Source organism: Primulina tabacum, chromosome 14 (genome assembly GCF_025594145.1).
Source record: "Primulina tabacum isolate GXHZ01 chromosome 14, ASM2559414v2, whole genome shotgun sequence".
Taxonomy (NCBI): domain Eukaryota; kingdom Viridiplantae; phylum Streptophyta; class Magnoliopsida; order Lamiales; family Gesneriaceae; genus Primulina; species Primulina tabacum.
The window spans coordinates 36,141,120-36,168,810 of record NC_134563.1 but is presented as its reverse complement, the minus strand read 5'-3'; the positions used below and the strand labels follow the sequence as shown (position 1 = coordinate 36,168,810).

At 34.5% G+C, this 27,691-nt stretch overlaps 3 protein-coding genes and 1 non-coding gene across 4 annotated transcripts; 2 read left to right on the top strand and 2 right to left on the bottom strand.

Moving 5' to 3' along the window:
• Window positions 1–3,087: 3,087 nt before the first annotated feature.
• Window positions 3,088–3,194, bottom strand: LOC142525707 (small nucleolar RNA R71). The gene has a single exon (XR_012815157.1). It is a non-coding gene; the product is annotated as a small nucleolar RNA R71 (small nucleolar RNA).
• Window positions 3,195–12,227: 9,033 nt separating this feature from the next.
• On the top strand, window positions 12,228–14,381 carry LOC142525447 (uncharacterized). The gene is made up of 2 exons (XM_075629743.1): window positions 12,228–12,859; window positions 13,381–14,381. Exons 1-2 carry the CDS (start codon window positions 12,373–12,375, stop codon window positions 14,142–14,144), a joined length of 1,251 nt encoding a protein of 416 aa, XP_075485858.1. The 5' UTR covers window positions 12,228–12,372; the 3' UTR covers window positions 14,145–14,381.
• A 2,157-nt stretch (window positions 14,382–16,538) lies between these two features.
• Window positions 16,539–17,114, bottom strand: LOC142523997 (uncharacterized). Its single transcript, XM_075627721.1, has one exon. The coding sequence runs from the start codon at window positions 17,112–17,114 to the stop codon at window positions 16,539–16,541; it is 576 nt and encodes a 191-aa protein (XP_075483836.1).
• Window positions 17,115–22,089: 4,975 nt separating this feature from the next.
• On the top strand, window positions 22,090–25,817 carry LOC142525449 (uncharacterized). Its single transcript, XM_075629746.1, has 2 exons — window positions 22,090–22,527; window positions 25,261–25,817. The coding sequence occupies exons 1-2, from the start codon at window positions 22,297–22,299 to the stop codon at window positions 25,495–25,497; spliced, it is 468 nt and encodes a 155-aa protein (XP_075485861.1). The 5' UTR covers window positions 22,090–22,296; the 3' UTR covers window positions 25,498–25,817.
• Window positions 25,818–27,691: the final 1,874 nt, after the last annotated feature.

The window sequence follows — 27,691 nt, the reverse complement described above, 5'->3', positions numbered from 1 at the left end:
TTATTTGCCTTATATCTTGATGTTTTCTATCTTAACTTACAGGATGGATGAAGGGAGACAACCACTTTCGAGGAAGCTACCGATACGTTCAAGCAAGATAAACCCTTACAAAATGATCACTTTACTTCGAATGGCAATTATTGGGTTGTTTTTTCACTACATATATATAGAGAATTCTTCATCCTGTCAACGACGCTTATGGCTTGTGTAAGAATTATGAATATTATTACTATTATTATGGCTATTATTATATTATTATTATTAACTATTATGAAGTGCAAAACATTGAAAAACATGATTGCAAAATATTGACAAAATATGAGTGCAAAACATTGAAAATCAAATGTGCCAAACATTTGACTAAAATAAATAAAATATATTAAAGTATGCATCAAATTGTGGAAATTGTTTTCAAATCTTGCCTATAAATAGATGTATTGAGTTTCAGGGAAATCACACCAAAACCTCTTCATCTAGAGCAAGCTTGAAGTTTGAAACCATCAATCTTCCTTGAAGTGAAATTTAGTAGCAAGAATTCTGTTATATTTCTGGAAATTCGTTCCATCACTCCCGACCTCAAAATCCGATCTGCACCGTTCATAATACACTTTCAAATGTTCTAAACATCATATCCAACTTTCAGCATCATCCAACGGTTCAATTTCTGCAAAACGTATCTGCAAGAATACTGCTCGGAACTCAAGCGAATTTAGCAATTTTACGGATTTTCGGACGTTAACTTCCAGCTTGTTTCTTCCATAATTTAGGATCACCTTTCTGTAAGTGGGCTTATGTTTTAAAGTACTTAAGTAAGTTTTCGAAAATTCGATCGACATGATATATTCCTTCGATTTGATATATGAATATTTCGTTTCGATAAATTGTTAAGCGTGTTTAAATCAATTTCAAGTACATGTTCCTTTTGTTTCAAAATTATGTTGTCTTCGTTTCATGTTATATTCTAATATATGTTCTTAAATACCAATTTGGTGTATTCTAAGAATTATGTTTAAAAGCACTGTTATGATTCAAGTTAGAAATGGTAAAAAGGAAAATTTTCCTAAAATATGATAAGATATGACAAGTTTATGGCCCTGATGCGGTGGGTGATAAGTGCATTTTATGCACTTATATTATTCTTATACTTCATATAGATTGTTAGTCTTTTGGGCGGAATTACGCGCTTTTTGTTGTTTTTGGTGTGATTGCAGGTAGCTAGGTGCGGTCACGACATGGGCGTGAAAAATGAACCAAAATGGCGCTTAGTAGAAGAGATGTGAGCCAAGCATGCGCAACTAGGACAGAAAGATTGGCGCATATGCGCCCTCAAAGCCGCGCACATGCGCGGCCCATACAGTGAGACTCGCGCATATGCGCGAGTAAGATCGCGCATATGCGCATATGCGCGAGCAATGCCCCAAGAAGTGAAATACCGAGAGCAGCGCGCATATGCGCCGCTCATGGCGCGCATATGCGCGCGGCGCGTACATTCAGAAATAAATAGGCTTTGGCGTGTTCTTTTTAGGGGTTCCGAAATATTTTTAGCACAGCCGTCACACCACTCGAGAGAAAGGAGAAAAAGTGAGAGCGCACGGATCACGGGACGCGAAGAACGGAGATAGAAGACGGTGAATCCGGACACGGAGAAGCACTTTCATCTCTCGCCAACACGTTCTTAATTCGGTTTCTTACTTTTACGTTTTTAATGATTACAAACAGGTTTTGTGGTGATTTAAATTCGAGCATGAACTAATTTTATTTTCTAGAGATTGATGTAGTCGTGGTTGAACCTATGTGAACGACGATTTGAATTTTCATTGAATTATTTCATCGTGTTTATTTGTGATTTCTTGTTTTTAATGCTTTTGAATTACTGGCCATAATTCGATTGATTACATAATTGAAATCTAACACTCGACAGAGGGGATTGAAATTAGGACAGAAGAAATCACATCGTTAGATATTTATAACGTGCAAAAGACGTATAACTCTGACGAATTCCATAAAAGAACCTTGTTTACTTTTATTACGTGTTACGTGATTTTGAATAGACATATTAAAATCAGTAATAGGTAGTACATTTCTATTTAACACTCGATAGAGGGAAGAGAAAATACTGTGAGTTCTTGGTTAATAAACATGGTGCAATTTAATTAAATGTTAGTCAATGTTAATTTAGCATAGGGGAGACTAGACGAAATCATATCTCTAGATTTATTTCCTCAGTGAATTTTCTGCTGCGTGCTAGAATTACAGGAATTGTTATTTTATTTGAATTGATTTTAAACCAACTATTTGATTCGTTTAAATAAAGTTGAGCTATGTCAACGGTGGTAATTAATATACAGTTTTAAATATTTACTCTTCGTGGGATCGATATCTGTACTCTAACCAGTACTAAAACTTGATATCGTATACTTGCGGTAGTGAAAATACTCAACAAGTTTTTGGCGCCGTTGCCGGGGAGTAAACTATTTAATTGCATATTGATATCATTACTAATTAGTCTTTACTTTAATTTAGACTTTATTTTATTTTATTTTAGTTACTTTGTTAATCTATAATCTTTTTGTTTTGCAGTGCATGCGAAGATTTCAAAATCCCGACTTGCTAATTTTTGATCCGGAAATCGAAAGAACTGCCAGGAGATTAAGGAAAGCAAGGAGAGACGAAATTAAAGCGATGGCTGAAAACAGAGATAATCAGAATGAGCTCCCAAGAGAGGTGCCAATCCGGGAACATTTCCGCCCAGTCATAAACGCTCACTACTCTGGAATAGCTCGTGGAACTATTGCTGCTAATAATTTCGAGCTAAAGCCCGCACTCATCAACATGGTTCAACAGAACCAATTTGGAGGAGCAGCCACCGCAGATCCCCATCTTCACCTCAGAACTTTTCTGAAGATCACGGATACGGTAAAAATTAACGGTGTTTCTGACGAAATTATTCGATTGCGTCTGTTTCCGTTTTCTCTCAGGGATCATGCTAGGAGCTAGCTCCAATCTCTACCGCTGGGAAGTGTTACTACTTGGGCAGATTTGGTTACGAAGTTCCTGTCAAAATACTTTCCTCCTGCTAAATCTGCTCAGCTGAAAATAGATATCACCAACTTCAGGCAGAGAGAATTTGAAGTATTGTATGAGGCATGGGAGCGATACAAAGAATTACTCAGGAAGTGCCCGAATCATGGCTATGCAGATTGGGTGCAGATTGAGTTATTTTACAATGGTTTAGATGGGCCAACCAGAGAGAATATGGATGCAGCCGCCGGAGGTACTATTTTTTCTAAAACACCTGATGAGGCCTATGATTTGCTTGAACAGATGACCATCAACAGTTATCAGTGGCCGAGTGAAAGATCTGGATCAAGGAAACGTGCTGGAGTGTATGCTGTAGACCCAATCACATCACTTACTACACAGGTTTCGGCATTGACCGCACAGATTGCAGCGATGAACAAGCCAGGCCAATCTACGTCTGATGTAGCATTGGTGACTGCTGAGGAAGAGCCAGTTGTGGAGGAAGCTCAGTACATCAACAATCGTGGCTTTGGAGGTTATCGAGGTAATCCTCCCCCTAATACTTATCATCCTGGTTTGAGGAATCACGAGAATTTCTCCTATGCAAACAACAAGAACGTGTTGAATCCCCCACCGGGGTTCAATACACAAAAAAGGGAAGGAAAGCCATCTTTTGAAGATCTAGTTGACACATTTGTGACTGATTCTGGGAAGAGAATGGCGAGAACTGAGTCCCGTCTTGATAAGTTGGGCCCGTTTTTCCTTGAATAAACTGTCAATTGTTAGCCCTTTGAGCCTAAATGAGAATGAGATGTGATTTGTTCTGTTTGAATACCGGAAAACATGATCTGTCTGTGTTTGTTGATGGGATAAATTGAAAGTAGTCTAGAACTTAGTTTGGCACTCTTTGAGGCGAGATACGGGTATTGTGTGACTTAGGGATGATTTAGGCGATTTTTGGAACGTTTGAGCATTTCAAGCCTACCCATAACATCATATACACCCTAGTGTCACATGTTTGAGCTTAATGAAAATCGAATGGAGTGTGCCAGCTTTGATGTTATTTTTTTTATGTTTAATTAAAAAAAAGGTTTCATTTAATCTTTATGTTTTTCTTTTCGTAGTCGTTAATTGTTTTTTTTTTTTTGGAATTGTGGAATTAAGGTAATAACCAAACAATGATGAAAGTTGACCTGAAATTCATGTTGTTCCTTGATTACCAATCCGAATGCATGCCATCTTTACTTAACCGTTTACACATTAAATCACGATTGTTATGATTGTTGATACACACGATGTCGAGAGAGTGTTCATGTGGTTTGTGATTTGAAATGAATGAGCGGACTCCAAACCGGCATGTGGTTTCTTGTTGTTGAGCTATATGTTCACTAACACAAAAATGATTCAGGCAGTCTTTGATTTATGTTGGGCCTGTTTTTCCTTGAATAAACTGTCAATTGTTAGCCCTTTGAGCCTAAATGAGAATGAGATGTGATTTGTTCTGTTTGAATACCCGAAAACATGATCTGTCTGTGTTTGTTGATGGGTAAATTGAAAGTAGTCTAGAACTTAGTTTGTCACTCTTCGAGGCGAGATACGGGTATTGTGTGACTTAGGGATGATTTGGGCGATTTTTGGAACGTTTGAGCCTTTCAAGCCTATCCATAACATCATATACACCCTAGTGTCCCATGTTTGAGCTTAATGAAAATCGAATGGAGTGTGCCAAGGCACACAAAAGCCCCCATTCGTATCAATTCTAAACTCCTACGTCAACTACCAACTTTTGAGCATATACACTAGTACCTACCGAAAACTGAGAGAAAACGAACCTGTGTATCACTACAAAAGTTACTCTCCCTTGTGTGCATATAAGAATATCATGAAAAGGTGAAAAGAAAGAAAGAAATGTCTGCAAAAAAAAAAATGTTGAATAAAGAGGGAAAGAGTATGGCATGTGATGTAAAAAGGAGGACAAAATGGTGAAAATGTTGTGGCAAGGCAAGTGGAAGTGAAACAAAAGGAAGGAGACGCGTGTTGAAAAATAAATTGGTTTGTTTTCTCTCACTTTTGACTCCCGACCTTCATTTGAATCCATTAGCCATAGCCTAACGTTATAAGCTTAAAAGACCTATTAACCAAGTCACACGTACCCAATATACTAGTGGAGAAGAGATGTCAAAGTTAAGCCTATGGACACTTGAAAAATACCGTCGATAAACACAGAATTTGATTGTGTACATGTGCGCATCTCATGATATTGGATTTTATTTGGTTAATTGTTGCCTTCATAATACGACTTTGTTTAGCCAAATGTTACCCTATAAGTCCTGTTGATTTGTGAAGGTGAATGTGTGCTTCAATGGTTTTGCTAATTACGTGTGTGTCGAGGGGTCCAGAATTTTATGAAAAAGAAAAAGTTATGAACTTATTTTGGCATTTGGTTTGGGTAAACGAGAATAGCAAAACACACACGCACGTGAACTGTGAGTAATGTGGCATGTGTTTGATTCAAAATCATGGAAGCTGTAATCTCTGAGGCTAGTGGTTATCCTTTTATTCCACAATTCTTGTTCGTTTAGTTATTTATTCTTTTTGGATTTGTTTAGTCGAGTCTAGTTAATGTTTTATTTATTTTCATTTTGATTTTGCTCGGGACTAGCAAAAGTTTAAGTTTGGGGGTATTTGATTATTCTTATATTTCATATAGATTGTTAGTCTTTTGGGCGGAATTACGCGCTTTTTGTTGTTTTTGGTGTGATTCCAGGTAGCTAGGTGTGGTCACGACATGGGCGTGAAAAATGAACCAAAATGGCGCTTAGTACAAGAGATGTGAGCCAAGCATGCGCAACTAGGACAGAAAGATTGGCGCATATGCGCCCTCAAAGCCGCGCACATGCGCGGCCCATACAGTGAGACTCGCGCATATGCACGAGTAAGATCGCGCATATGCGCGAGCAATGCCCCAAGAAGTGAAATACCGAGAGCAGCGCGCATATGCGCCGCTCATGGCGCGCATATGCGCGCGGAGCGTACATTCAGAAATAAATAGGCTTCGACGTGTTTTTTTTAGGGGTTCCGAAATATTTTTAGCACAGCCGTCACACCACTCGAGAGAAAGGAGAAAAAGTGAGAGTGTACGGATCACGGGACGCGAAGAACGGAGATAGAAGACGGTGAATCCGGACACGGAGAAGCACTTTCATCTCTCGCCAACACGTTCTTAATTCGGTTTCTTACTTTTACGTTTTTAATTATTACAAACAGGTTTTGTGGTGATTTAAATTCGTGCATGAACTAATTTTATTTTCTAGAGATTGATGTAGTCGTGGTTGAACCTATGTGAACGACGATTTGAATTTTCATTGAATTATTTCATCGTGTTTATTTGTGATTTCTTGTTTTTAATGCTTTTGAATTACTGGCCATAATTCGATTGATTACATAATTGAAATCTAACACTCGACAGAGGGGATTGAAATTAGGACAGAAGAAATCACATCGTTAGATATTTATAACGTGCAAAAGACGTATAACTCTGACGAATCCATAAAAGAACCTTGTTTACTTTTATTACGTGTTACGTGATTTTGAATAGACATATTAAAATCAGTAATAGGCAGTACATTTCTATTTAACACTCGATAGAGGGAAGAGAAAATACTGTGAGTTCTTGGTTAATAAACATGGTGCAATTTAATTAAATGTTAGTCAATGTTAATTTAGCATAGGGGAGATTAGACGAAATCATATCTCTAGATTTATTTCCTCAGTGAATTTTCTGCTGCGTGCTAGAATTACAAGAATTGTTATTTTATTTGAATTGATTTTAAACCAACTATTTGATTCGTTTAAATAAAGTTGAGCTATGTCAATGGTGGTAATTAATATACAGTTTTAAATATTTACTCTTCGTGGGATCGATATCTGTACTCTAACCAGTACTAAAACTTGACACCGTATACTTGCGGTAGTGAAAATACTCAACAGTGGGTAATAATAACCGATATATGGCCTCACCCCTTAGAGGAATTACATATAGGGGACTAATCAGTAACACCATGAATAATAAGATGAAATAACAGTGCAATTCGAATAATATATGATATGTTATGTTTGCTCATGGTTAATATCAGGTCTTGACTTTTGTTATGAATTATTATTGTGACATGAAATTCATTTAATATTTACATAAAAATATATATAAGTTATGTCATGTCTATCATTTTGTCTATTTATTGTCCCGACGTTTGTTGAGACACGGCAAATTTCGAATTGTTAAGATCTATATATGTATATTCTTGTGTTATTATGATCGATCGGCCTCCACTTGCTGAGTATTTCACAAAATACTCACCCTTACACCTCTCACTCCCAGATAAGAATGAAAAACAAGTTGAAGAAGAAGAGCAAATGAATTTCTGGGGATGGTAACAAGGTTTCAGTTTATCAAGACATACTTTGGAATTTGGTTATCTTTTATTTTTACGTTGTTCGCTTCCGCACTCGTTTGTTAAGTTGATTACGTTGTAAAGACAATGTATGTTTTATGAAAAAGGCTGGTTTGGTTGTACACTGTACTACGAGGCTTGTTGATTTACGATTGAATAATTGTAAAATAACGCCGGATATCAACTCACCCCGGTATCGGGACGTGAAAGCTTGTGGCTAACGTCGATTATATGTGAGATACATTTAGCTGTCTCGTGTTTGTTTGAACAGTTTCCAAAGTGGTCTCCAATTTTGCGAGACGTATCTTGATAGACTTTCAGCCTAAGGTAAAGATTTCCTCTTTTTTTAATCTAATTTTTCTGCCCATTTTTATTTATCCGTCTCGCTGATAACATCAGACTCCATTATTCCAGATACGAGAAAGAATGAAAGCCCTCTGAGCTAATGCCTGTGGACATATTTGTGAGTACAGTTGACCCCATGAGAGAACCGCCACTCAGTACTGCAAACACAGTTCCTTCTATTCTTGCCGTCGATTATCCAGTAGACAAGGTCGCTTGCTATTTCTCAGCTGATGGTGCTGTAAAAAGTTTAGCATAGAACCTCGGTCTCCTGAATGGTATTTTGCCCAAAAGGTCAACTATTTGAAAGACAAGGTAGAGCCAACATTTGTGAGGGAACGCCGGGCAGTGAAGGTGTTATACCTTTTCCCTTATTATCTGTTTCTGAAATAATTAAGCTCTCGTCATTGACTTGATATATAATTTTTTGCTAGATAATTTACTCAACCTATGGGTTTATGGAAAAGAAAAATAGGTCAGTAACTGTTGTTTTCATTTAAGATGTCCACACTGTTTATAAAGCATGCACCCAAAGAATACGATGGCTCTTCCATAGATATTTTCATTTTGAGTTTGAAGTTTGATGACTGAAATTACTTTCTTTCTGCAACGCTCATCATTCAGAGGGATTACAAAGAGTTCAAAGTTCGAATAAATGGATTGGTTGCCACCGCACAGCAGGTTCCCGAGGATGTTTGGACCATGCAGGACGGAACACAGTGGCCGGGAACACGGACGGAGCCATGTGCCGCCCGGGTGACTTGTTTTTTTCAGATATTTTTTATACATAAAATTTTGTCTTATTTTCTGATAGTCCAGGACTCCTAGTCAATATTAGCTCAACTATGGTTTAGAAAATTCTAGCCCGGATATAAATGAAAACCTGACTCCACCATTAATAGCCGGAAAATAATGTCAGGGACCACCCTGGAATGATCAAGGTATAGTGAATTTGTTCAGAATTTTTTTTTATTTTGTTAATAAAAAAAATTCTCATCGCATACACCCTTGAAAATTTCTTGCTTTCCCAATATGCATGTATTTTGTGCACCCAATTTTCACCCGTGGGACCAAAAAATCTATGAGTTGGTCAAGGCAAATCTTTGTGTGTCACATTTAAGAGTACGGATCTAGACTGGAACGAAATTAAGACTCTAAAATATGAAGAAGAAAAAATAATGTAAGGGGTTCAAAAATCATATTTCCGTGAACTACAATCCGTATTTTTGCTTTAAAAAAAATTAAAGCATAAGAAAAACAATCATCCACGCCGATGTAGCTCTACTTTCACTAGTGGCACGCAATCAACTTTTACACGTACACGTGATTAAATGTGAGCGCACGACAATGTGCTAACGAAGATTTTGTGATAGTGACAAGTGCACACTTACATACGTAGTATTAATGTAAACCTGTGGTCCAATTATTGCATTCATTAATTAATCATGATTACAGCATTAATCGAATCTACTTATCTCTGTCAAATCACTGATTTTAAGGAATTCAAACTTTTTAAAACACACACACACACACTCAATACTTATCACACAAGTGGTGTTCAACGTGAATCTGCTGCACACTTTGGAGGCTGAGACTTAGTATTTAATACCCCATACAACTTCTGGTCTCGCCCACTGCTTCTTGCCTAATTTAGATTAAGGTTTAATTTCCTTCTCCTTTTTATAATTAAAAAAAAATGCCACTTAATTGTTATATAATAAAGTAAAATTGAAATAGTATATTTAAAACAACTAAATAATTAAAGGAAATATACAAATTTATGAACCCTATAAATCTAAAAATTTATGTACAATTGAAGATATTTTCTAGCTGATTTCTTGACTTCTAAAACTCACTATCACGTGATAGTGTAAGATATATATCTAGTCCATGGATAAATAATTAAAATAAAATACTGTAGCAAGACAAAACAGGCATCTAAATTGTAAATAATATTAAATTTATAGGGAAATAAAGTAAGTCCAAGAAATTGCTAAATTATTTAATTTGCATCCAATTTTATATCCCCGTGAGTCACGCCTTGATCCCTTTTTATTTAATCGAATTTTCTGTAGTTTGTGTTCCGATGCCCCTCTCTTTCCTAGAAATTTCTAGTGATTGTGTTTCACAAAATTTATGTCGTGTGATACGAAAGAAGCCTACGTTTTCAATCCACTGCTAGAGTCAAATTTAGTTAATCTTTTGACCATGCATATAAATGGTAAGCTACCTACTTCGATCCAATCCTCCCTTTTTAATACTTAAATACAAAGTTTTATTTTATTTTATCGATAATCATCAAACTCTCCATAAATCTTTTAATTTTATCTCGAAATTATTTTCTGCCTCCATTAAATTAATTAAAACATCTCCAAATTCCAATCAAACTCTTCTTTACACGCACACACAAAACATTATTAAATCAAAACTGAGTCAGGGTCCTAACCTGGACATTTAACGAACCCCACAAATCTCATCCTTATCGTTTTCATACACACAATCACGACAAATTCTGCCGACTTATGAATGGATAACTTCAACCCCACCGCAGTTTTTCCTAATTTGCTTAGCTATGAGGTTGTATGGTAAATTAACAAGTTCATTTGTAGACATATAACTATTTAATTAGATGCCAGAATATTCCAACAAAATATAAGTATTAAAGAATTAACTTTATCATGATATTAAGGATTTGTACTAAATTTAAACCATTTTTTTTTTTAATCTAAATGGACATGATTTTTTTTAAAATACTAGTTAGCTGACTTTAACCATTTCTTTTTTAATCGAGAGAGTAATGAAAGAGACGTGATTTGACCACATTGCACATCTTTTCGACTGTGAAACAAATAAATAAATCCCTATTAATGTTCAAGTGTCGCATTTATCATATTCGTATGGAAGAGTGGAGAAAAAGACTCCTTCGTATTTACGTGTGGCTTACAATAAATGACGATAATATTTTAATAAATAACGAAAGAATACTATTTGGTAAGCACTGTGCTTTTGACCACATATCATCTCAAGCCAAGAAAAAGAATATTCGTTAAATATTTCCTCGGTTGTACGTACAATTGCAGACTGGTTCTCACTTATGGATTGAATTCAAATGCAAATTATTGTATTTGATAAAAATTTCAATTTCGCCCACCCGGGATTCAATTGGTATATCATCCTAGTGTTTCAGCTTGTTAGTATGATTTATATTTTATATTTTTACATAAATTTAATTTTTATTCGAAAGATAAAGATTTCGAGGTAGCAATTTTTGCATAATATATTTACACTTAGTATCTGATATGTGCAATTGAGTTCTAAAATAAATTAAAATAAGATGGTATATTTTTTCTGTTGCGGGCAGAGGTGTCAATTCGGGTGGGTTGAGTCGGGTCTAATAATAATACTATTAAAAAATGACACAATTCGAATCCGAACCAACACGAAAACTGTCAACCCGAACCCGAACCCAAACTCGAATCAACTCGATTAACCTGATTTTGAATTTTTTAATTTTTTTAAAATACAATAACATTTTAAAATAGTATTTTACTTTAAACACATAATAACAAAATCTCCGTCATATATATGATTTAAATTTGAAGGTTTAATTATAGAAAAATAAAGTATATTTACTTAATCAAATAAATAATTGTTTAAAAACTAAAAAAAAATTCAAAATAAATATTAAATTATGAAAATCTATGATATAAATATACAATAAATATTTTTTCAGACATATAATATATAAAAATGTAGGCAATATTTATTAATTATATTTTTTGAAAAAATTAAAATTTTCGGGTCAAATCGGGTCAACCCGAACCAAACCCAACCCGATCATTTTTTTCGGATCAGCTATTGAATTCAACCCGATCTGACCCGAACTCAAAAATCTCAAACTCAAATCTGATTTTTTTCAGGTTGAACCGTGTCGGTTTGATGGATCGTATCTAATTATCAGAACACCTTAATCGAAGGACCGTACGTAAAGGGAAGCTTGTAAAAAACTTATGTCGGTAAAATAAAGGCAAATCAAAGATTAATGGATTGATGACGCAAGGAGCTAAATTCAAATATGGTTTCCGCTTCTTCTCTTTCACACGCACGCACGCACGAGCATCGGAAACCGACATTGACGAAGGCTCCTCTAATTTTTGCGATTGATACTGATTTCAAGTGTGAACGTATACAGCTTTCTTCGAGTCGGCAACTTCTACTATTATATTCGAACATACCCAGATTAAATTAAAAGAAACGAAAATTATTTAATTTTTCGGATTTCCCCACGAATGTGTACTAATTTGTACGGGTCCATATTGAAGCACGTTTGTGCAGAGTTTTTGTTTATTTTCTACTGTTCAATTGGCGGCTAAACAGGAGTTCTTGAATGTATATATTCTCCATTCTCCCTTGTTATATAACTTGTCATTGTCAAATTTAGAGTTAGGCGGCAGCTCAAAGTTGAATTTGGGATTGACAATTTGTGCTATTACTGGTGAATTTCTTGGAGAGAATTTCAAAAGGTTCACTGTAATTTTATCCGAAAAATATCGGGTACATGTGCTTTTCAAAGGTGGCGAACCGACGAGATAGCAGCGAGTATGCCAGAATTCAGGCAACGACCAATACAGAAAATACCGCCGCCGCAACGAGCTCAACCGCCGCCGCCTCAGCACCATATTTTCCCATGCAACAGCATGAACAACCAGATTATCTATTATCAGCGGTCGCGCCGCTGCCGCTGCATTCAGTGTATGAAGAGTCAAGAGATATGTCGGCGATGGTAAGTGCACTAACACACGTGGTGTCAGGGCAGCGACAAGGCGGCCAGTGGTTCTTACGTCCAAACCAAATGACCAGCGCCCTTACGTCGTCGTTTGCTGCTCCGTCCGCCGTGGGAACTGGCTCCCCTGTTTACTCTTCTTCGAGCTCTGGCTCGTGGGCTGGGCAGAAAAGGAGGCGTAATCAAGACGAAAGCGTGACGCAGATTTCAGAACAAGAGGTTTATCCAGGGTTTGCGGACTTGTCTTCCTCCATTAAACCTGGTTAGTTTACATAGCACGCAGCTGCTCTGTTTTCTTACATTAATTAGTATTTTTTCCTTTTTTTGTTATTATTATATTTTTTCTTCTCGTTTTAATCAATTTGACGTTTCCGAAAATTTATTTTTATTTTTCCCTTGGAAAGATAAAACTACTATTTGAATGATTTTTTTTGGCTGAATGATTTTATATCGTCTTGTTTTGTATGTTCATTTTTTTTAATCAAATTTCGATTCCCTTATTCTAATGTTTGACAAAGTATATAGATGATAAGTATTGTTTTGAATCTTCAACTTTGTTAATTTTACATTGTTCTTTATGTTTGGTTGGCATTGGAGGACTCTTATCTTATCAGGAGATATATTTTGTTAAATAAATTTTTCGCTCCGGCCAAAGTCTTATTCTAACAATTTATTCTGAAACCTTTTTTTAAACTCCTTTTATTATAAGAAAGGAGGCCCTAACCTTTTAATTAAGTAAATCATTTATTCATCATATATTATTTGTCATGAATATTCTACCAGAACCCGAAGCAGGCTCAAATATTGCCACAACATCCACAGTCTCCGCCGTCGAACAGACTTCGCAGCCGGAGGCCTCTACACAATCACAGGAAGGAACGGGAGAAAGAAGAAGAAGATACAGAGGTGTTCGGCAAAGACCCTGGGGCAAATGGGCAGCAGAAATACGAGACCCGCAAAAGGCCGCCAGAGTCTGGCTCGGCACCTTTGAAACAGCAGAAGACGCCGCCCGAGCCTACGATGAGGCAGCGTTTCGCTTTAGAGGCAACCGAGCTAAACTCAACTTCCCAGAAAACGTCAGAATCTTGCCACCATCCCAACCTACACAAGTCACTATATCCGCCCCTACTCAGCCATTCGCCGCGGCGGCTCCTCCCCCACGACCACCGTCTGAAATTTTCCAAACGACAGATAGAGACTACTGGGAATACTCGCAGTTGCTTCAGAGAGGCGGAAATTTTCAAACACAGCAACCAACGAATTTGTTTGAACACATGATGCATAATGCATCAATTGCTGATTGGTATTTGTCGAACTCAATGAACATAATACCAACAAATACTTTTACATCATCTTCGCAGGCTCCATTTATTTCTTCGTCCCTCGCATCTTCTTCTTCAACTTCTTCTTCATATCCTCTGCAATTTTCCAGCGGCGAAACGATACGTTTCCAGCCACAAGAAGATACTCAGCAGAACCAAGGGAGCAGCTCGAATTTTCCAGCGCCGCCGTGGACCTCCGGGCAGTATCCTCCGCCATCTTCTTGATTCTATATGATTTTTTTTTCTTTCACTTTTTGGGTTTTTGGAGATTTATTATATGCATGCACACATTCCATGGATGTGATATTTTTTTTCGTACACCACGTACGTAGCGACCGGTTAAGATTATACACACATCGAAGTCTTTTCATTTATCTCAATTTATTTTATTAGGGTGCATAAATATTTTTAAATCTGTAATATGCAATTTGAATTCAATATAATTGGATGAATAACATGTAAATATAAAGCGCATCGATCATAACGTACAATTCTGGTTTTCGTCGGTTCTAGATTTATGTTCTTTTTCTTAGATTTAGCTGGCAATCTTGGATTGTATTAAATTATGAAGACAAATTTAGATTACGTAAAATACCAAGACAGAGTCGTTTGAAAACAATGCGCATGCAAGAGTTTTTTAAGTTCGAGGTTTTGCGTGTCAAAGTGGATTTTGCTTCGTCATTCAGGCCACTTTCACTTCCCTTAAATACTATAATATACGGGGATATAAAGTACAACCAAATTGTTTGAATTTTTTATTGACAAAAGTCAAATTATTTAAAAATATGTACTTTTATATATTTTTAGATATTTAATTGAATAAGGTATAATTTTGATTTGGAATACTAAAAATACATGAACTTCACATGTCCAAATGAATCTTATTCATAACTGAATTTGTATTCGGATACAGTAGAAGTGAGTGAATTTAAGTATCAAACTAATTAATTAGAAAAAAATTTAAAAATTAAAATTACACAATTAGAAGATAGAGATATTTTCTTAATTTCAAAGATGTGAGATTTAATAGTTTCCAAAGACAAATAGAACAAATACAATTACCGAGGCAAAATAGTTTTAAAATATAATAACGTGTTAATGAATATGTTCATTTCCATGTTTCAAAATTTAAAAATTCAACATTTTGACGAACACAATTAACAAAATTGTGAAACATGTTGACATAGTAGCTGTGATGGCGACCCTTTTTTAAAAAAAAAATAAATAATAACTAAAAATAAACGTGAAGTAAGAGATGAAACCAAATTAAATTCTGGACAAATTGATTGTAATTTTGAAATAATTTAATAAATCCATGAATGCAGATAATTATATAGTTAAAAAAGAAAATATAATGACATTTTTTTCTTAAATACCAGTAATATTCACACTACATCTGTGATTGCTTCTAACAAGTCGGATTATTAATTTGAAATTTAACATCCTTTGCTCATGTGTTTGAAATATAACCTCATAATATGTACAATGTTTTAGCATTTTACACGTGATCTCAATCTTAGAACAAAGTCAATATTATAAAATATTTCCTAAATATCGGTTGCTAATTAATTCCATCGTAATTGTAGTGTGTTTAGTTTGCGAGTTTGTACAATATAGATGGAAAAAAAAACATTGATTTTAGAAATCAAACAAACTGTTTGACCAAATCTCAAAAAACCTTCTTGTAAACCCACCAAAAATATACCTATCCTTCGAATGATTTGACCAAAAGTCATATTTTTTTACTATCTAAACCCTATTGTAGACTCGCATAAACTATATGCACTCTCATGGTTCTCACCTATAAGTGGAAACGCAGTTCGATAAATATTTGACTTGTATTTGTAATTATAGAATTTGAATTGAATTCGAAAAAGTGTCGGCAGAGTATTGAGGTGTGTATTTGGTGAAAAAAGACTAAAAATGAAGGGATAATGCAATTTAATGAATTGAATTAGTGAAATGGCACGATAACATGACTAAAAACAAATCGTAAATTAGAACCCGATTTTTCCTTGATTTTTCGCTTAATCTGTTTTTTGAAAGAGTAATGTTATGAATTGCATTTGGCCATGAATCAAGCTCACTTTCCCCTTTCTGTTATTTATTATTTATTTTCGTTTTTATTTTATATTATTTTAAAGGATAAATTTGATAATAAAAAAAAACGGAGGAAGGGAAAAAAATTGGGAATGATGTGATTCGAACTCGGGTATAACAAATCCTTAAAATCATCTATACCACTAAGATACATGCTCTATTATTTGGATGCCATTTAATTATAATATATATTTATATATTAATTTGTAATTTGTTCACACTGATGATCATGTTAATAATATATTATATTTTTTTATTTTTTGATTATGTTACGGTGGATTTCTATTTTTAATACTGTAATTTGTATTTTTTTCACTTTAGATCTTATCATGATCGGAGCTCATTTTGTTTGAAATTAAAAAAAAAAAACATTAAAGTTAAATGACAAAAAATAAAACAATATATATTTGGTCATTTGGTTCAATTCAGAAACACATAATTCACGCAAATTAATAGATAAAATTATTATTATTATATGAAAAATATTCAAAGACTAGTTTACATAATTGATCATCAGAGTTAATGCGAAGGAAGACGGTCGACGGTGTTGAATCCAACTTCTCCAATCAGAAAGAGAAAGGCATTCCCTCTCGAAATCGCACCATCTTTAACGTTCTTGGAACTCAGAGCATTTCGACATTCATCTATATTATCTGTATACCCAACTTTGATGTCATAGGTTGCTGTGTCGTACTCCCCTTCTTTAACTTCACCCAGAGCACTTGCAAATGACCAACCAAAGTGTTCGTATCCACTGTCACACTGTTGCAATACATATTTGTAATCTGGTTTTAATCCGCGCCTTTTGAGCATTTTTTGCACATAAGACCGTGTCTTCGTTGCATTTGAGATCCCGGCCTCGATTAGAGCAATCGACATACTCACCAGATTTGATGCAGCTACAACACGAGGTTCGGATACAAGAGTTTCGGCGCAGATCTTAGGGTCAAGTTTAACCTCCTTGGCGGTACTACCACACACATCTTTGATAAGGGGCGACGGAGAAGTGCAGATAGCAACTTCGGGAATCGAGGAAAGAAGAAGGGTCGACAAGAGAAAGGTGATCATAGCTATTGAAACAGCCCCATCAGCCATTCTTTTTCTCTCTCCAAACTGATGATACGAGGGTATTGGTTTTGATGGGGCTATACAATGAGTGATTATATATATATATATATATATATATGTGCGCCAGATAAGATAAAATGGGATTATCTATTTTGGAATACGTTATTAATTGTAATATTCAGCACTTAAATAATTGCAATTTTAAGAAATACGTGAATCCAGATATTGGATGGTTAAAAAAGAATGCAGATATATAAGATATTATAAGATTTGATATCAAATTTACATCATATTTGGTTAATTATACATGCAAAATAAAATGAGTAATTTCATATTACCATAACCTTGGTTACAGTTTTGAATAGTAAAAAAATTCTTGTGAAATCGTTTCACAAATCAATTTTACGAATACGGATCTCAAACTCAATCTAGCTCATGCAAAAATTTCACTTTTATATCAAAAATATTTTTTTATAGTAAATTTGTATCGAGTCCACTTATCGCACCTATAATCTCACATATATAAATATGTGACACCTTCTCACAAAAAACTTATTCATCGAAATATTTATGTTTCTATTTTTTATCTTTAATTTTTATTGAACCACAAATTTCACCCACGGTGAAACGAAACGTTTTAACATGGTAGGCAGTAGCTATTGATTGCGATATTTTATTAAAATAAAAATGTGAAATAACCGACGATATTGACCAAATTCTACCGTGTTATTAGTTTAAACTGAAGGGTGAATTAGGAACTCAGTTAAAACAGAGGACTACCAGTAAAATCTTTGGATATGGAAATTAAATCTATTTTAGGATTAACTACTTGAGGTTTATACTATCAAGAAAATATGATTAACATTGCTTTAAGTAATAAAAAGATACTAAAAATATGATTAACATTGCTTTAAGTAATAAAAAGATAGTAAAAGTATGAAAAAATGAAAATTAAAAATAGTTAAAATTACTATGGTATATTTGATTAACATTGCTTTCTGTAATAAAAAGATACTAAAAATATGAAAAAATGAAAACTAAAAATAGTTAGAATTACTATGGTACATTTGATTTGTAACATGTAAAATTGTCATATATTTTTTAATTTTTAATCGATTACACATAATTTAATCGATATTATTATCACACGATTAAAATTTTCTTAAAATGCATTCTCATTTAATAGTAATTTGAAATCAAAATTTTCAAATATAAAAATTTTCTATTTTTAATATATAAAATTGTCATATTTTTTAAATTTTTAATCGATTATACATAATTTAATCGATGTTATTATCACACGATTAAAATTTACTTTAAATGCATTCTCATTTAATAGTAATTTGAAATCAAATTTGTCAAATATAAAAAATTTCTATTTTTGCTTTAAAAAATATCAATTCAAATCTAAATAATTAATAAAACTTTTAAAAATAATCATGAAACATTGAAATCGTTTTTCGCTTACCTCGCTTTATATATCCCTAATCCGGAAAAATTAACATGAAATGTTCAACAATTAAGACACAGACCTGACAAATCAGGTCCCAAAGTTAACTCATTATTTTTCACTGATTCATTAACAATAGGGCGTAATTGAGAATTTTTTTATAATATGGTGTGGAAAAAAATGTTTAAAATAGATATATGGATACATAAAAAAAAATTAAAAAAATATGAAAGATGTTAATATAGAAAAATAAAGCAATACGACCTCAATACTTCGAAATAGAAAAAAAAAATTTGTCGTTTCTATTTATTTGTGTTTACAAAGAGCTGGTGCATTACTCCCAGCAGAAGTTTTCCCAAATTTTATGTATATAATCTACGAATGGAATTCAATTATCAAGTTATCAGACGATCAACGGTCTGGAATGCAACATCTGCAAACATAAGCATAAGCTCATTCCCTTTCGAAATCACGGCATCTTTAACTTTCCTGGAACTCTGAGCATTTCGACACTGGTTTATATCATCTGTGTACCCAGCTTTTAGATTATAAGCCGCTGAGAGGTAGTCTTCATATTTTGCTGAATCCAAAGCATTTCGAAAATCCATCACACTGTTGCAATACGTAACCATAATCAGGTGTTCTCCCGGGCTGTTTCAGCAACTTTCGCACGTACCACTGTGTTTTCTTTGCTTTTGAAAGCCCGGCCTCCGTTATAGCAATCGCTATACACGTCAGATCGGAAGCTGATACGACACGAGGTTCAGAGTTGAGAATTTCGACGCAGAGATTGAAGTCAATGGGCAATTCTCTCCCGACACACACATCTTTAATAAGGGACGATGCGGGAGAGATGCTAGCAACTTTTGGCATCGAGGAGGAAATAACAAGTGCCCATGCGAGAAAGGTCATGCCTACTGAAACAACCGATCGAACAAGCCATTTTTTGTTTCAGTGTTGATATTGATTGAACTGTACGATATGCATGGGATTACATATATATTGCAAAATACAGATTATGCACAAAATAAGATGAAGTATATAAATTTTGTTAATTTTGAAATGTTTTAGTACATCCATGAATGATTCGAAAAAGAAAGTAAATATTGAAATAATTATTAGATTGGATGTCGAATTTACATGACTTCATACTTGGTTATAATTTCATTATTATCAATTTTGGTATAGCATCATCTTATATTTAGTGGCGAAAACTTGTCTGAGACGGTCTCATATGTTGTATTTTGTGAGACAGATATCTTATTTGGGTTATCAATGAAAAAATATTACTTTTTATACTAAGAGTATTACTTTTTATTGTGAATATCGGTAGAATTGACCCATCTCACGGATAAATATTCGTGAGACCGTCTTACAAAAGACCTACTCATATTTAGTACTTCATGATTGGTTGTAATTTTGAAATGATTTGAGGAATCCACGATTCCAGGATATCGGATAGTTGACAAAGAATGTAGATATAGGGGATATTCTCAGATTTGTTATCAAACTTGCATCATATTTGGTTCGACTTTGACAAAATAAGTAAGGCGGATTACTATTTCCCTTATTAGAAAATTGGATTATGCATGTTTCTGAATTTTTATTTCACCTTTATAGTAGTTCCTTTTATGGTAACTAACCTGATATTTTTAAATATACAATTTAGTTGTTTATGAAAAATCATAATTTTGATCAAATATGTTTGTTCTTCTACGATTTCAGTCTAATATATCGTCAATTTTCAATATTAGCCTCGTACGTTTCCATTTTTGGTATTCTAGTAATTTTTTTTACTGAAGTGTTGATGTAAGATTGCACATGTCAATACTATATCGATATTACATCCACGTCATATTAGTACCACATCAACTTTACAGTTTGAAAAATAAATAAAATTGCAAAAATAACATAAAGTTATAGAATTGCAAAAAATAATAAAGATTAACCCCAATAATAATTTAAAATAGATTATATTTTAAAAATATTTTTTATGATCTATAATATGCTCATTTATTTCAAATATCTAATAATAGGTTAGACTCGGTTATGAGTTTCAATATTTTTGCCAATTTTGAAGAGAAATTTATATTATTTTCATGTTTTTCATTTGTCTAATCTTTAATTGTTTGGGATGTAATCTCTCTACACAGTTGAAATTGTCATACCACATATATTTGCTTCAGAAACATTGCACAAAGTGGAGCATATAATTTCATTGCTTATAATAGAAAAGAACTGCATTTTTGGTTTTGTGTTTACCTTTGTTATGATTTTTGATACACTATGTTGTCAAATTTTGATTGTGGTCCGATATCTTTATTATTATTATTTTTTTATGATTTTAGTCGTTTTCCATGATGTGGTATCGATACAACGCTGATAGCTTGATATAAAACTGACATGACGTTGAAGTGTGCAATGACACATAATTAGCACAATCGATGAAAAAGATTAAAACTTGCTAAAATTTTAGAAGTGAAATCGATAATGTAGTAATTATAAAATATGAAATATACAATTTACACGACACTCGATCGATTTGACGATTTATTCCTTCTATTCGTTACATATGAAATCCATGCCTCAATTACAGCAATCATATATATTCAACAAATCCGAATCAGATACAACACACGGTTCGTAGTTGAGAATTTCGATGCAGAATTAGTGGTCGATGGGAACTTCTGTACTAATACATACATCTTTAATAACGATGATGCACAACTTTGGGTGCTAAGGAGGAAAGAAGAGTGTCAATCCGAGATACTAGATTTGTATACTAGGCAAAAACTTGTGTGAGACGGTCTCACGGGTCGTATTTTGTGAGACATATATCTTATTTGGGTCATCCATGAAAAATTATTATTTTTTATGCTAAGAGTATTACTTTTATTGTGAATATCGGTAGGGTTGATCCGTCTCACAGATAAAGATTCGTGAGACCGTCACACAAGAGACCTACTCTGTATACGATAAGCATAAAACACGATAATATGAAATCACATGCACAAAATAAGGTAATTTGGGATTCGGGGGAGATTATTATATTGTATGTTATATTATACTCAACCCAAATGTAATTAAATCTCATAGACCCATATTATTGAACTGTCTTAGAATTAAAATTCGAGGTACTATCCATATGGTATCATCGACCTACTCACGTTGTATGTATACTTGATCGCACATAATTCGCGTAAATTAAAGGCCTCCATTATTAAATTTATATTCTTCATCAAAGTTATCATTCAATGAAATATTTAGAAGACTTTACAGAGTTGATTTTATTCGAAATTGCATATTATTTGAATTAAATTAATATAAGTCCGTGACTGACAAGTTGATTTTGAAAACAAATAAAAACGAATGTTAATGTAGTGTTGGTTTTATTATGAAGGTATCAAAAGAAGAATTTACAGGCCAGCCCAAGTGAAAGTAGTTTCAGGGAGCCCGATAGGTTTCATATTGGGCCTCGTGTTCAATTAATGATCCATTAAAGGCGAAAATTAAATAAAAAATGAGGCCATGAAATATAAGCCGAAGCCTGAATTTATCAATACGATGATATGAAGACTTTTTGGTGATTGTTCGTTCATCTTCTCCATTCCTCACATTTTCCCAATCCTCACTACAAACCTCGCAGCCTGCTGTGGTTTTGCTCTCCTCAATTTCTGAAATCCTAATTTCTCAGTCAATTTGTGCGACCAAATTTCTGGGTTGTATGTAAATGTGCATTTTCTATACCTAATCGGGAGGATGAAGGCTATCAAAAAATGGTTTTTTGGCTCTGGGAAAGACGAGGAACAACATCACGGGGCCGTTGGTGACGCAAGTTTTGCATCGGGATCTTCACCGGTGGATTCTGAATTTCCAGCAGCTCGTCATCTTCCCCGTAAAGGCTTCGGTGTACCAGTTCAAGTCCACGTGGAGCGGGCTCCACTGCCTCCCCTTCTTGTACCTTGCCCCGAAGGAGACGGTGGACTTCAGGTTCTTTTGTTTGTTTTTTCCCCCTATTTATGAATATGATTTGTGATAATGTGTTTGTGTCAAAGTTCGTCCAAGTTGAATCGGTTGGATTGTATCCTGTATTTTTATTATTGGAGATTTGATAGCAAGTCTGCTCTTAAAGGTCTGATTTTCCTGTGTATGTAGTCTTCTGTTCTTTAAGACAGGTTGCACGTCGTGTGATGAGATGTATATGAGATATGATGATTTTCTGATTGCTAATTGTTTACGATGCTGAGAATCCATTAGCTTCTGTGAGTTTCATATTGCATAATGTCATGTTCCAGAGATAAATAATCACCTGCGGAGTTGGCTGGTTTAAAAAGTATATACCTTGCCGAATAACTTGTGCTTTTTTTTTTTTACTTGGTACGGTTCCAGCAGGGCCTGTCATGTTGGGACATGACTTAAATTTCCTGTTTGATTTCTGAAAATGCTTTGATTTATTTCTCATTTATTTAAATTCCACTAAATAGAGTTGTTTTTAATCTTTCGGCAGTGTTGATGACTTTAAATAATTGGCAGTTGCAGACTGTAGATAATTTTTGGAAGAGGGTGTAGGTGCTTTATAAGATATATGTATGAAATATAGGAAATCATATTCTCCAGAATCTTAAGACAAAGGCCAGAACTACAATTTGCTTTGCATGTGTAGACCAAAGGAAAAGGGTGCTAATTTAAGGAGAGCCGGAAGTTTTAAATAACAAATATGAATAAAATTGAATTACTAGAAAAAATACCTTGTATTCTTCTGTCAGCCAGCTTTTTCATGTGAAAGTTGTCTTAAGAAAGTTTTTTTTTGTGGTTCAGAAGCTAAACAATAATATTCGTTCCACAGTTTAGATTCTGAGATGTCGACTTTCATTCTATGTTATGTAATGGTCATTTTAGAATAGAGACAACATGTGGATTTGCATTTCTTAAAAAATAGTATGGTTTCTCAACAATCAAGATTAAAGTGTAGGACAGCTTGAAAAGGGTTGATTTAAAGGAATGCTGGCCAAGAGGCCAAGGCTCTTATTATATTCACAGCTAGCATGCTGTATTATTTTCGCAGTAACACATTTTTGTATGTTACATTCGATTTCTTGGTAGCAATAGCAAAAATTTAGTTTCAGTCACTCTTGATTCGATTGTATCCTCGAATTAATCTAGAGGTTAATTTTTAATGAGTGCTAAACATGACAGGCTGCATGCTAATGTTAACTTTTAGTGTGTGGATGTCATTCTGCTTAATATGTATTTCACACCTGGACTACCTAGGAAATGTATGATATCAAGCCTTTAGACCTTTTTGAGCTAGAAAATCTAGGGTCCCATCAGAATGCGCAGACAGAAATGTGTTAATCTGCATAGTGGTCTTCAAATTATGTGCAAAAGCATTAACCTGGATATGTAGATCACGGAGATTTTATATTTAGGCATAGTTTGGTACATGAGACAAGGGAGGGATTGATAAATAATCCTTCTTATCCCATGTTTGGTACCTTTTTAAAAAATCATGATAAATAATTTTTTAGAAATATAAAATGTCCCTTCTATTAGGGGTGATAATTTTAATTTAAGGAAATAAATGATTTTTATAAATCTATCCTAGTAGATAGAAATTAAAATCAAATAAATATTTTTAGTTATTTTTATATATTATATAATATGATAATTATATAAATGAATTCGAGAATTATATAAATAATTTTTATAAATCTCAATAAAATTATTAGTATCACCCTATTAACCTTAAAAATTGATATTTGACTTGACTCACAAAATCAAGGGCTCAATTATCATATTATATAATATATAAAATTAGGTAAAAATAAATAAATCATGCAAGTACCTATCGGCGCATGAACAGATAAAAAATATGAACATCAAGCAACAACTTTGAAATTATAAAATTTATTATTGTAAGGTTAATTTTGTCATTACAATCTAATATATAAATTAAATCACTCTTATTAAAATCATACCAAACATTAAATATAATATCCTACATCTTATTTATCCTTAACTTATCTTATAATATATATCACATGTTTATCCTATCATATGTACCAAACTATGCTTTACTGTTCTTTTGTTTTTAGTTTTTGCTAAATAAAATCTCCATTTACGTGAAGAGCTACCTATATTGTCCTGTATCCCACAACATGCCTTTTAATAGAATATACTGCTGGTTAGAGGTGTATGACCGAAGTTCATATCCAAATTTTCTTATTTATATCCAAGGTTCTAAAATTCGTTAGGAGCTAGTCGTGCGCCAGACCAGCACCTAGCCCCGAGGCGGGAACTAAGAGCCACTAGGCAATTCCATGGTAATTACATAATAAGATGAAGTTTGGTGTAATAGGGCAAGCCAACAAATCATTTTTTTTGTTGGTACTTTGGTTTACAGTTACTTTTCATTTTTTTTTTAAATTGGGTTTTTAATTTAAATTTAAGGCCCAAAAAACTTTTAAAAAGAAGCTAAAAAAATTATAATTTTTGTCAGCCTAAGACCACCTTGGCTGGCCGACTAGCACTTTTTCGGTGCTGTCGGTTAGCACCGCTCCTGGGCTGATTTTTAGGAGAGTTTTTATATGGATGCACATATGGTTTGCCTTATCTAGTTTTCGTCTAATTTATTTATTTTTTTCCTCTGGATTTATTATGCTTATGGTTTGTGACTTGTATAATATGTGCGTTTTATATTGGTCTGTAATCCTAATTGCTCAGGGCTTGAATTGGTATGCAAAGCACCTAAGAATAGATGAAGATGGAGATGTCGCCGATGAGTTTCTTGATGAGGACTCACCAGATATTTCAACTAGCATGGAAGAGCAAAATAGGCCATTGCCAAGATTTAAAGTGAAGCATAGCACAAAACGTGCAGAAGTTAAGAAACAAGAACTCTTACCAAATGGTAGGATTCGGCATCTCGTGGAACACCATGGCAGGCAGGAGTGGGTGTAAATGACCATTATGAAACAATCAAACCAATGCCTCAACATCATCAAATCTATGGCAGCGGCCCAACTATTTTAAGGGATCTCCAATATAGTAATTTTTCTTGAATATTGTGTTGTCTGATTATGTTGCTCATTTTCAACGCAAAAAAGGATAAAGAACATTGATATTCCTCTATGGATAACGGCCTGTGCATCATCTGAAGTGTTTTTTCACCACCCTGCTATTGAACTATTTTGTGTGGTGTTTTGTTGAGCAACGGAAGGACGACTACCTCTATTTAAAACAAACAAGGGTAAATTACACCGGTTACTCCTTTAGTTTGGTTGACTTGTGCAGTCCTCCTTTAGTATCCTTGTTATTTACCCATACGATTATGAGTGTGTTATTTTATATGTAACTACTGAATTTTATTGGGAAAATTTGGAACTGGGTGTTAAAATAAGCGCGATTCGAGAAGTCCGTGGTTGTTTGTAACCAATTCACACACTACAAACATGAATAAACTCTTCAAACATGTATACTTTAATGATAAAAATAAGAGTGTATCTCACTAACTTGATCATAAACATCCGTTTTTCTATGAGATATTAATTACTCAAAACTCGTTAACTTGACCATGAATTCTCATTATCATGTCTTTTATTCAATTTTTCCCCTTCAGGGATTATCAGCAATGTCACCCAGGAGTGTAGCATAATTCCTAGCAATCTTATTCATTTCGCCAATCTCTGTATTTTTGCTCTTTGGCATGGCCATAACACAACGATTTATATCTTGTACGATCACTTGACCATCTAATCCTGCAATAGCCGATTCTTGGCTCGCGTCTGCTAACACAAGTTTGATGTATTCTGCTATTTCTTGATAAGCTATGACACATTCTTTAATGGATGGTTTCACAGCCGGATCCGCATTCTTGTCTTTGTACAGTGTGATGAGGTATTTTAAGGTTTTGATAACATGGCGTGTTGTTGCATGTATAGCTACTTGTAACAGGGGAGTATAGTCATCCGCAGTTGCATTGGCAGCTTTCGGGTTCTTGAGCACCTTGAGACAGAATATCCGATTCACACTGAGTCGTTTGTAGAGACAGAAATTGTTGACGGTTTGATATGGAAATGCCGATTTTGTTGTTGGTTCGGAGGGTGTTGGCTGAGGGGGTGATTTTGAGTCTTGTTTCGGATCGGGGACTGGGTCTGTTGTTGGTTTTGGTTCAGAGGCTGGTCCTGTGGTTGAATTCGGATCATTGTCTGATTCAGTAGGTGCAGAACTTGGTTCAGGGGCTGGTTTTGGTTTCGAGCTAGGTGCAGAGGATGAGTCTGGTTCAGAGCTTGGTGCAGAACCATCATCTGGTTCTGTGGGCGGTTCTGCTTTCGAGCTTGGTGCAGGTGATGGTTTTGGTTTAGAGCTTGGTGCAAGACCATCGTCTGGTTCTGTGGGATGTTCTGTTTCAGAGTCTGGTTCAGAGCTTGGTGTAGGGGATGGTTTTGGTTTAGAGCTTGGTGCAGGACCATCATCTGGTTCTGTGGACGGTTCTGAATCAGAATCTGGTTTTGGTTTAGAGCTTGGTGCAAGACCATCGTCTGATTCAGAGCTTGGTAATGGTGACATGAATGCTTTTGAATGAGTGGTTGATTGTGGAGCCGAGGCTGATCCAGAACTTGGTGGCAAGGACGATTTTGAATCTGAGGGTGGAATGAGACCAGAGTCCGATTCTGATTCCGGTTCCGCCTCCGGGCCCAACACTGTATCAATGTCCATCTCTATAAATGATTTTGGAAGCGTGGGTGGTTTCAATGCAGGGATGGAATCTTTGCTTGGCTTCGTTTTTTGTCCATTGGTTTGTGAAAGCGAAAGGGTGGAGAAAGAAAGAACGATTACAAGGCAAATTAGTACCTTTCTCGAAGAAACCATTTTAGTTCTCCTGGAAAAATTTGGTTTTCCACATTTGAGGTGAAATAGATAGTTTATATATAGTGGCATTTTGTAATTCTATTAATGCGGATGTTACATTACATAGTATATAGTAAAGTAAATCCATCTTTATTGCATTCATTAAATAACTTGCCCTTAATGTATATCTCATTTGAATACGTGACAAGTGTGTGTGTTTAAGTCACGATAAAATTTTTTTAAAAAAAAATAAAAAAAAATTACGATGTCTATTCAGGTGTTGGAATTGGACTTTTGGGCTCAC